This window comes from Mus caroli, unplaced genomic scaffold (assembly GCF_978045245.1).
Source record: "Mus caroli unplaced genomic scaffold, Mus_caroli_1 scaffold_5, whole genome shotgun sequence".
NCBI lineage: Eukaryota > Metazoa > Chordata > Mammalia > Rodentia > Muridae > Mus > Mus caroli.
Window position 1 is genome coordinate 98368097 of NW_028227260.1, and position 12133 is coordinate 98380229.

Genomic DNA, 12133 nt, shown 5'->3' on the forward strand with positions numbered 1-12133 from the left:
ACCAGACTCTACCCCTTGTCACAACACAGAGCAGAGAGTGGAGGTGGCCCCCAGAGTCAGAATGGGACACACACACACACACACACACACACACACACACACACACACACATACACTCACCTTACCTCTTATTCCTGCTTTACCTGTTCTGTTTGGAGTGGTTCAATGCCTGGGATCTTTACCTCAGGGAGGAAAAGAGGAGAGTGGCTCCCTGGGGGCCAAAGAAGGGCAGGGGATGCCTGGAGGGGAGTTGGGTCACCACAGTCTCTCTCTAGGAACAGCTGCTTCTCCCCCCACCCCAATCCCAGGGTCCCACTCCCAATCCCCAAAGAGGTGGCCCTTGTTTACAGTGAGGACTTGGTCACTGTGTCTCTGTTTCCTGAAATATGAATTGTAGCGACCCCAGACTGTAGTGATTTTTATGTGTTTGTGTACATGTGCCGTGTGGGGGGAAAAAAAGCAAACAAACTACAAAAACCCTACTTTTGTACATATTGCTCTTTTACTATTGAACTGTACTCTAGTGGCTGTTCATGCTCTGAGTTTAGGTATTAAGACATGAATACTATCCATGTAATAAACACTTGCCTGGAATAAAATATATAACTGAAATAAATCTCCACGGAAACCTGAAAAAAAAAGAAAGAGAAAGACTAGGGACCCCAATCCATACCCCAGAAAGATAGAAAAGCTGGAAAAATAAAGCTAAATTATAGTGTTTTGGTCATCAGAGAATCAAACCTCGTATGGCTGGAGGTATTACCCCTCTTGGGGCTTCTATATCTCTCTCCTAGGACTCAAAATTGTTTTGTTTTGTTTGGTTTGGTTTTGTTTGGTTTGGTTTGGTTTTTGCCAGACTTGTTAAGCAGGATCCTAGATCCTACCCCACTAGGTATGGAGATGCTTTAAGGGATGACTTACAGAGAGCCTAGACCAGGATCGCCCTGCAGATGGTACTGTGCTCTCACCAGCACCCATTCTAGTGCACTGGCAGTTCCCATCCAACATCAGGTCAGGCTGACTCATTGGTCTAAGTACTGTACCCTCATTTGAGAGCTGGTGGGAGGAGAGTGCGAACCAAACCATTCCATTCTTTCTCTACATACTGGGTGATTGGGGGTTTCTTGTTATTACAAAATGTTGCTACTTTTACTACAAGGCTCATTATCTGGAGATTTCTAAGTATATGAAGGGAATTAGTAACACACCTCCTACTGTAGCTTCATTTTAGGACAATCTTAGTGTTTTATAAACAAATGAGGATGACTTATGTCTAATTCATTATATGTATCAACATGCCATGGTATTCTAATAGGAACTACACAGGACTTGGGAAAGAACTTGGCATTTTCCTGAAACACAAAATAAAATGATATATTTGGGCTAAATGGTTTTAATCTCCTGTTCTTAGCTAATTAAAATGCAAGCTAATGTAAGGTGAATGCAATCTCTTTCCCAGACCTTCAGTAAGCACCAGCTGCTCTGTGAGAGGTTCCTGTTAGCATGGAACTTGAAGGAAAGACTTACCTATCCTTTTCTGTGAAAAGATGACCCGTCCAGCAGGTCCAGCTTTTCGAGGGTCTCGAGGGGACCTCCTCCTAAGAACCAAATGGGGGATAGAGAGAGACGAGGGCCTTGTGCGAATAACGACACGGAAACCGTTCTGGAATGCATCAAGGCCCCAAATGTATTTATTAGTCAGGCCCGAGGTTTAAATGCACAAGCAAAAGGGAAGTACAGATACTTATCAGTGGGAGGGGTGGGGCAATACAAGCAAAAGGAGAAGTACTTATGGGAGGGGGGCAATAGAAATTCTTTCTTTTGGCAGCTACACTGGGAAGCAGGAACTTGGTGGTATCAGGGTGTGGTCAGGACATGGGCGATGACTTAGGGCTGGAACATCCCGTGGTTGTTCTCAGAATCCATGTGTCGGTGGCCTGCTTGACCCCTTTTTCTTCTCGGGGGGAGAGGCCCAATTTAGAGATCAAGAGTTGTCTTAATAGCTCCCAACAAAAAGGGGAAGTTTAACTGCAGTATCCCTGTCAGAAACACAAGTGAGAATTCCCTTTTTATCACAAATATAAGTACAAGAAAGATTCAGAGGGGTCCCCTGGGCCAGGGAGTCCCTTGTCAGTGGTATAAACCAAGGCAGTAACAGGTCTCAGAAATACTAACCAAGTAGAGAGGCCTTAGGGAGGTGTAAGTGACTCAGGGCTGATAGAAAGGAAAACTGCTCTGAGCTGTCACTGTTGGTGACATAGAGGACCCAAGCTGGGGTGGCATTTGGATAGCAGATACAGTCAGGAAGATTGTATCCCCATCACCTAAACACAGGAAACTGAAATGTGCAGAGAGGAATCATGTCCTGGTGCTAGAGTTACAGATGAACTCAGCCCATGTAGGGCATGGTTTTCGCCACCTTCTGCAAGAGCTTCCTCACGTATAGGGCAGGATCACGGGAATGTGAGGCCTAGAACTCCTTCTCTGGTGTTCTTCTACCTCCCTGGTCAAGCGAGACCCACCAGCCTACTAACATCACTGTGTGTAGTGTGTGCTTCCTGAGTGTGAAGTGTACCACACATGACCCAGGTGTCCCCAGAGAGCAGAAGAGGCTGCCATATTCAAGGAGCCAGAGTTACAGATGGTTGAGAGTGTCCATGTGAGTGCCTGAAACTGAAACTCCTCTGCAAGAGCAGGAAGTAGTTAGACAAAGTTCTAGCCCCAGACCAACTGAAGTCTGAAAAGAAGTCATTTGTGTATGTATACAGGAGTGTGAGCTTGGAGCCCTGCATGCTGTTTGGAAGTGACAAGAGAATATCTTTCAAGGAGGTTCTTTTTTTTTTCAGGTTAAGGAATATTGCTTTATGTTTTGAGCATATAAACAAAATTATAACACATAAAGAGAAATAAGCAATAAAGATCTAGGGGGAATCTGATTTGTTTAAGCAATTGTAACAAAATCATGGACTATGTAACTTAAAGAAATTTACATGTCAAAAGAAAGCTCAGAGCCTTTCTTGGCTAGTCTAATAAAAAAATAACACTTGCAAAGTGAATTGCAAGCCTGAACTCAGGCAAAAAACGGCGAACTGCAATCAATGTAATTTGAAGTAAATATTTTTTTGAAGAAAGAATTTTTTATTAGATATTTTCATTATTTACATTTCAAATGCTATCCCTCTTGCTTCCCTTGTTTCTGCTGCTGCAGTTTGTACTCCTGGCTGGCTGGCCTGCAAGATGCTGGCACCTTCTCCTGCCCTTCTCCCGTGCTGCCAAGGGAGAACTAGGGTTACAGGCATACACTGCTGCATCCCATTGTGTATTCATGGTTCAGGGAAGGAAATCAGATCCTCAGGCATGAACAGCTCCCAATTTTATCCCGAGATCCAGCCACCCGACAATACAATAGCTTTTTTAGCTCACTTACCTCTTGTGAAGTTTTGACACATAGTCAACATTGGTCTAAGGAATGGGTGGATGTAGTGAAGTTTCTTTGTGATGTTTCTTCTGGCTTCTTAGCTCTCCCCAGTCCCATATTTCTCTATAGCTCTGCTCACTCAAGGAACTGCACCAGGTCTTTCACATGCAGCCTTCCCTGTGCAAGTCCCACTTCCAGGGGAAGAACCTTGAGGCTCTTGGCATTGGGAATGTCCCTGATTCCCCCCCTAACAAATGACAGGCCTGAGAGGGAGATCAAGATCTTGTATACACCTGTAACCCAGGAAGTTCTCACCCATACGAGACCAATGCTTTCCCTCTGACAAATGCAGGGATCTTCCCTGCTCTTTGTATTATCTTAGCAGACCAAAAGTAGAAGGACCTTGCAGGAGGCCTGTGTTCGCTTCTGAGAATAGTCTCAGACTAAAGATGAGTTCATGAGTTAAGTATATTTAGAGGTTTCCCCTGAGTGCTTCCAGCTGAGTGTCCTAGTGTGGGAGTTTCTGTCCACTCCCAGCACATTCCAATTCCCCCTAAAATTGACCGTGCTCCCATGTGCTGGCAGTTCCATCCCTGCATCTTGGCCGATATTTTATGATGTTTCTGATGCCCCCTCTGCGGGCTACAAAGGAGACCCTGCCCTCACCCGTGACTGCCTTTCACACTGACCGATGTACCTGTTGAGGTGTTTGGTGAGAGTGGTCACTTGTGGTACAACAGAGGCTCAGAGGTAAAGAGGTTCACTGGAGGTCTAAAGGCAGGTGTGGATTCTCAGACTCCGAAGGGAACCCAATAAAATTGTGGGGAGTCTGGAGGTCAGAGGATATATCTGTTCTAATTTGAAAAATGAACCTCTGTGCACATTTCTACCTGTAACTCCACATACAGTGGTCTGGGGTGTGGTTTGGACTGCGAGCCATTTTGTGAGATTTCTGAAACAAAGGCATCCTCTCTGAGCCTTCTGAAATTTTTAAGGTAGGCCCTTGGGGTAGATGTTACAGTTCCTTTGAGAGTTGTGGTCCCATGGTCATGCAACCTGTTCTCCCTGAGTTTTTAGAGTGCCTATTCTCTTCCCAATACTGTGGACTCAGTTGAAAGGACATTGTCTGTTGGGGCCTCTCGAAATCAAGCAAGAGATGTACCTGCCCAGATTTACCCCTGCGGGACAACCTGACTTGAAAGAGTTTGGGTTTGGTGCAGTTCCTGCTCATCACATAGAGGAGGAAGCAGGGGCAGAAATGCTGGATGGGGCCATAAGAGATTATGAGGATTACTATCCTGGGATCACAAGTAAGGCCTCTCAGTGCATGAGGCAGGCCTTTGGCTCTCACAGGGTGCAAGTGGACCCAACTGTCCACTCTTCCTCTCTTCTCTCTACCATAGGGATCTCCTGTGATAGGAAGCTGCATGGAGTTCCAGGCACACCCAAGCCAGGCCTGCTCATAGTGCTCATCGTGTTCACAGAGGGCACCTGCTCAGGGAGGAGATAGTCTGGCGTGGGATATGTACTGTGGGGCTGAATTTCAAGAGGGTCCTTTCCATGTGGAGAACTCAGGAGTCTCACTACTGGGAATTTTGTGCAGGAAGGGTACCCGGCATACATCCAGGTCCCTGACAGGGATGCTCCTAGCCAAGTGTTTCTGTGGGGCACAAGGACCCATACCCAAACGACCAAAGTGAAAATCTTAGAATTTTTTGCCAACACAACTGGGAGTAATCCTAGAGGCTATCCCTTCAGGTATGGAGATGCTTTGAGAGATCAGACAAAGAGAACCTAGATCAGGATCGCCCAGCAGGTGGTACTTCTGCTCTGACTGGGCCCCATTCTAGTGCACTGGCAGTTGCCATCCAACATCAGGTCAGACAGAGTCATTGGTCTCAGTGCTGTGCCCTCATTTGGGAGCTTGAGGGAGGAGACTGTGAACCCTTCCATTCTTCCTCTACTGACTGGGTGACTTGTGATTTCTTGTTATTCCATGAGGTTTAACTACATGGCTCATTTGCTGGAGATGTTTTACATTTATGAGTGGAATTAAGGCATTCCGTGTGGTTACTCCAGGATTGAAGAACATTACCAGTTCGAAACCAGATAGAAATGTATTCAAAGTTGCAATGCTTTTCAGGATACTAGGGCATTTGAACCTGAATTTCCAGGGTAGCTGGAAAGAACTTGTCATTTTCATGAACAGTACACTAATATTGTTATTTTTTCTGCCTTATGATCTTTATCATCTCCTATTCTCATTAACTAAGTTCTAACATAAGTATGGAACTACAATCCTTGCCCCTTCTTTTTTTTTCTTTTTAAAATTTAATCTTTTATTTATTTATTGATTTATACTCCAGATTTGATTCCCCTTCCTGTCCATCCTCTGACTGTTCCACGTCCCATACCGCCACCCTCTTTGTCCCTTCTTGAAATCTTCAAAGGGCACATGCTCTGCAGCAAGTACAGTAACTACAATGTTTGTGTTTGTTTTATTTCTTGTTTTTTTTTTTCAGGTCACTTTTTAAATCAAATAAACCCATCAAATAATCAATTCATTCATTTTACATGCCAATATCATTTGCTCTTCTCACAGTACCCCCTTACACAGTTCACCCCCCCCTCCCATTCCTCCATCTTCTTCTGTATACACACTCCCACCCACTCCAAGGCACCTCAAGTCACTACAATACAAGGTTCATTCTCTCCAGCTGAGGCCAGACAAGGTGGCCCAGTTAGGGGAAGGGGGTCCACATGTAGGCAAGCAACATGTTCAAGGAACGGCCCCTGCACTACATGTAGGGGATCCACATGAAGATGATGCGGCACATCTCTTGTATATGTGCAAGGGGCCTAGGTCCAGCCTGTGCACACTCTTTTCTTGGTGGTTCATAGGAATTCACTTTGCAGTTAAATTTTTATTTTGAAAACTGCAGGAAATATACTCTTAAGAAATAATAACATCCTCAACCGAGGTAAAATTACTCGGTGTGGAATAAAAAATGGCTATGTCATTAAGTCATTAAAAATAATAACTAACATCTAACATTTTAACATAGTCTATTCTGTATTTATATCATTAAAAAACGAAGTTATTGTATGTATCAGTAAATTCCTATTCAAAATACTACTTTTTCAAGGTTCGTATCTATCCTAATTTAGAGTAAAGGAAAATATTTAAAGCCCTAAAGTCTCATCAAAAATAGGTTAAGGGAATGGGGATATGGTGGACGCTCATAGCCAGTTTCTGAGGTGTCCGGAAGTGTGAAGGCTTCATGAGTTCCCTGCATCTGTGACTTCCAGCATTCAAAGCCATTTTGTGCGGCTCCTGGGACAGAGACCTTCACACACGGGTTCCCGGTACTTGAGGGGTTCAGAGTCATTTTCTGTGGAAGGACATCTTTAACGTAGGGACTCAGGTCTGGGGAAATAGGGCCGTGGGGACTCGGACCCATTATCTGACGGGTCCGGAAGTGTGAGGGCCTTGCTCCAGAGCTTCTTGACTCTCTGAGATTGGGGGCGTCGAGACCATTTTGTGCGGCTCCTGGAACAGAGACCTACATCAAGCAGGTTCCAGGTACTTGAGGGGTTCAGAGTCATTTTCTGTGGAAGGACATCTTTAACGTAGTGACTCAGGTCTGTGGGAACAGGGGCGTGGGGACTTGGAGCCGTTTTCTGACTGGTCCGGAAGTGTGAAAGCCTTGCTCAGCTTCTTGACTCTTGGAAATTGGGGCGTTGAGACCATTTTGTGCGTCTCCTGGAACAGAGACCTACATCAAGCGGGTTCCCGGTACTTGAGGGGTTCAGAGTCATTTTCTGTGGAAGGACATCTTTAATGGAGGGACTCAGGTCTGGGGGGAATAGGGCGTGGGGACTCGGAGACATTTTCTGACAGGTCCGGAAGTCTGAAAGCCTCGCTCAGCTTCTTGACTCTGGGAAATTTGGGGCGTTGAGACCATTTTGTGAGGCTCCTGGGACAGAGACCTTCACACACGGGTTCCCGGTACTTGAGGGGTTCAGAGTCATTTTCTGTGGAAGGACATCTTTAACGTAGGGACTCAGGTCTGGGGGAATAGGGACGTGGGGACTCGGAGCCATTTTCTGACGGGTCGGGAAGTGTGAAGGCCTCTCTTGGCTTCTTGACTCTCGGAAATTGGGGACTTCGAGACCATTTTGTGCGGCTCCTGGAACAGAGACCTACATCAAGCGGGTTCCAGGTACTTGAGGGGTTCAGTGTCTTTTCCTGCTGTGCCTCAAAGGGCTTCAGTAACTCAGTGCTTCAGTGTTTGGGGATTTGTGAAGGAGGCTATTTACTGAAGGACCTGCAAGTCTGAAGGCTTAGCAAGCTTCTTGCATCTGGATCCTTAAGGGACCCAAGCCATTTTGTGAGGTTCCTGAAGGGAGACCTTCAATAAAGAACTGCATTCTACTGATTTAGCCACTCAAGGGGCCTAGAAAGACTCTCAGAAGTACCTGGAAGCCTGGAAGCCTGGAAGCCTGGAAGGCTGTCATCAGCACTGTGTGTCAGGCCTTCCTTAATTGGGAAGAGGAGGCTCTCAGAGCTATTTTCTGACACAATTGGAAGTGTGAGGTTCCTGGAATGGAGACCTTTGTCCACAGGATTCTATATCCAGGCCTTGGTGGTGGCAACACAGAGTCATTTTCTGTGGTGCCTGGAAGGGAGTGGATAATGGCACTCTTTAGACTGTAGGCAAAGGAGGGACACACAGTCAGTTTCTGACATACCTTCAACAGTGGAGGCCATACTGTGTTTCTTACATAAGAGACCTCGTGGGGTTTGAAGCTATTTGTGACGTTCCTGGAAGAAAGAGAGTCACACAAGACATTCTTCATCCATGCACTTGGTGGGCCCATAGCAATTTTCTGACGAGCCAGGGGGTAGGTCCTACCAGGCTACACACATAGGCAGATAAATGGGAGCCAGTTTGTGAGCTGACTACAGTGTGACACCGACAGCATGCTTTTTTTAGAGTATGTGACTGTGTTCAGGTTTGCAAAGACCCCTTTGAGAATAGAAAGTTTTCCAATAGAGCCTTGTTGACACTTTGGTTAGCATGTCCCCAAGGAAGACAGACAGAACTGCTAGCTGTCTTGAGCACTTTTCACAGATGCAATCAAGCTGCTTTGTAATCCTTTTGGCAGTCAAAGTAACAAACCTAGGGGGACTGGGGTTATACCACTACTAGGGCTTCCATATCTCTCTCCTAGGATTCGACATCATTAAAGCCAATGTTTAATGGTCTTTTGCTTACAGAAAGCCCAAGTATCCACTTGCTGCAATAAGCCACTTCCCGCACTCTTTTACATACAAAAGAAGTTCCTGGTCAGGAAGGTCTCTGGCTGAAGCAGAGAGACAGCATAAGCTTGACCTAAGAGAAAAGTGTTAGATAGTAGGTGCTGAATTAATGGAGCCTGGCACCAAGTATGGTCCATGTTAAAAAAGATAATGACATCCTTGCCATTCAGATCACAGTTGGGTGATCACTACACACCCTTGTGCTCTGGGAGTCCTTGAGGATGCCAAACTGTTTCACTGTGCCTTTGCTTCAGACTGTGGTGTGAGAATGAACAGGGACATTTTTCTTCGGAGTAAGGCCTCAGATATGTAAGGCTAAGGAACCAGGACCACCGAGGAGGAGCATAAGACCCCTGATAAAGGACATGGAAATGCTGCCTGCTCTGCTGCACGAAATGCTAGTGGAGGTCCACGGTATACAAAGATAATCATCTCTGACTTGTGGATTAGTTGCTGAGGTGATATTCAGCGGAGGCTTGGCTATGAAAGATGGAAGTGTGTGTGTGTGTATGTGGGGGGGGGTCAAGAAGTGCTTTGTGGGCAATGAGGAGGAAGAAAATCTTCAGAATCTGAAAGAAAAATAAGGGACATTGTCCACTTTGCCAATTTTGGAGAAGCCCCTGCCCAGGAATATCTAGAAGTGATGATAATCTTGACTTCTCTCTCCTTTCTCAGGAAGGAGTGCCTGTTAAGTTTGGTGTACCACCAGAGGCCGCAGGGTGCCAGGCAACTGTGCCAGAGTAGGTATACATTTTGACTGGGAATACAGGTATGTAGTCATGGCCAACAATGAACATGTGAAGAGGGCCCCATTCCCCAAATAGAAAACTGCATAAAGCATGTTGCACTGACTGGGAGACCTGACTAGGGGGCTTTCATGCCTTCATGGAAAGCAGGGATCTAAGAAAGTGAGTGAGCTAAGATGCTCTGCAGATGGATTTAGGGAACTCCTCTCTCCTAAAAGATGAGCCCAGGACAGTTAGCCATTACAGGTTATTCCACACAGGGGTCCCAGTTCTCTGGGGAGGATTACAAGGTACTCAAATGAGGAACTTCACCAGAGTGGGAGTCCTCCCTTGGAATCGGTTCTTGGTTAAGTAGGCACATGGGAAGTTAGGGAAAGAAAGACAGGGGATGAGCAAAGGAGTCTGCACTGCACACCATGGAGAGTGGCCTCACAAGAGACTTTTCTGAGGCACCATCACACAAAGAGTCCAGGACAGGGATACTAGTCTGAGTCCCCTGCACTGCCTGGTTCCAGGCAGAAGTGTAAAGGAACTGAAGGGCATGCTGAGAGCACCTCGGCCTGGGTCATCAGAGGGAAGATCGGGTCTGTTAGTACACAGCATGAGAGCTGAGAGAGTCCCTTCCTTATACAGAGTCCTCACAACCTACCTGCCTGCCTGAGGGCTATGGGAAACCTGAGGCCCTTGGAGTAAGATTCCTTCCCCTCTCCTGTTCTTCTGCCTTGCTCACAGATTAGCATCTTGCCTTAAGGAGTTGGACAGAGTGATCACCCAGAAAGGCTAGACCTAGCCATTCCTCAAGGTGAGACTCAGTATACTGTATGTACTGTTTTAGCATAAATGAACCATACTGAATTGGGTTCTCTCTTTTTGTAAGCCTTGACCAGGGATCAGGATGTGGGTGGTCCCCTTACTGCCTTCTGCTCCACTTCAGAGACACAGAAAGTTGTTCTGAGAATTTACCTCAGGGAAGAGCAAGGCACGCACAGTGAAGCCATGTGTACTCTTCTTGGGGCCCTGGCATATTCAGTGCCAGTATACTCTGACCATAGAGCACTCCCCAAGCCAAATCCTGTAACAGTGGCATGTGAGAGCTGCCCAAGGGACAGCTGTCAGAGTCCTCTCACCTTCTTGCTTTCTCCCTCAGTCCTGTGAGTCTTCATCCCTGTGACCTCTAAGGTGTCTTGCCTGTGATCTCAAGAAAACTCAGCATGGATCCTCCTGAGAACAGCCAGAACTCCAGTGTCCTAGACAACACTCAGTCCCAAAGCCAGGCAGGGGACCTAGAGGGTACGCAGGTCCCCATAGAAAGGGCAGGGGAGGAGGAGACCATTGCAGCTACCTCAGGGGATGTGTCTGTGGGAGAAATGGTGGGTTCATCCCAGAGTTCTCAGACAGCCCCCTATCCTCCTACTGCCACGGGCTTCATTGCAGGGGCACCATCTGCTGAGGGTTCTGGTAACCCATCCAGTGCAGGGGCCAGTGCAGAGCTCCCTACACAGGAAGCAATAAATAGAAAAGTAGTTAGTCTGGTGCACTTCCTGCTTCTCAAGTATCGAAGTAACCAAATAGTAACTAGGGCAGAAATGCTGGATAAGATCACAAGAGCTTATGAGTCGTCCTACCATGTGATATTTAGTAAGGCCTCTGATTGCATGTGGCTATTGTTTGGCACTGACGTTATAGAAGCGCACCACCTTGTCAACTCCTACTCTTTTGTCCCTGCACTGGGGATCACCTATGATGGGATGCAGCATGGCGTTCCTGGCATACCCAAGACAGGCCTGGTCATCATTGTGCTATGCATCATCTTTTTGCATGACAACTGCATCAGTGAGGCAGAGTTGTGGCGCATATTGAACAACATAGGGCTGCATGCAGGGACTGATCATTTCCTGTATGGGGAGCCCAGGAGACTCATCACTGAGCATTTTGTACAGGAAGGGTACCTGGAGTACAGGGTGGTGCCTGGTAGCCTCCCTCCTAGACGTGAGTTCCTGTGGGGCCCAAGGGCCTGTGCTGAAACCACCAAGATGAAAGTCTGGATGTTTTATGCCAGCATAGTTAGGCAGCATCTCAAATCCAATCTCTTCAGGTTTGCAGAGGCTTTGATAGAAGAGCTACTGAGGCCCTAGTCCAAGAGCACCTTGCAAATGGTACCTCTGCTCTGACCATCGCCCATTCTAGTGCACTGGTAATTCCCATCCGATATCAGATCAGGCAGAGTCATTGGTTTAAGAACTATACCCTCATTTCAGAGCTACTGGGAAGAGTTCCATTCTATTTCTCCTTCTCTGACTGGGTGTCTTGGGGTTTCTTGCTGTGCCAAAATGTTGTTGCTTTAATTACAGGGTTCCTTAGCTGTAGATGTTTCACCGTTATGATCCCAATTACTAAAGTATGTATTCTTGAACCACACTAGGAGTGTCTTAATATTTGGGGGGGGGGAAAGAAGATTGCCTTCTTCTGTCTAGCTTGTACAATGCCACTGTTTTCCCTGGCATTGGAAATGGAAATTCCTTGACAATGCAAGAAACTTCACATCATTTTGAATAACAAAATAAATTTCTTCTTGATTTCTTCAGCATGTTTGTTTAGTCTCTTTCTGTTTAACTACTTACTACAAGAGCTAAAGCTAAATGGACT

The 12133-nt window shown here is 46.3% G+C and overlaps 1 protein-coding gene across 1 annotated transcript; it reads left to right on the forward strand.

Moving 5' to 3' along the window:
• Positions 1-10854: 10854 nt before the first annotated feature.
• On the forward strand, positions 10855-11622 carry LOC147004724 (melanoma-associated antigen 11-like). Its single transcript, XM_085837827.1, has one exon. It carries the CDS (start codon positions 10855-10857, stop codon positions 11620-11622), a length of 768 nt encoding a protein of 255 aa, XP_085693953.1.
• The last annotated feature ends 511 nt before the right edge of the window (positions 11623-12133 follow it).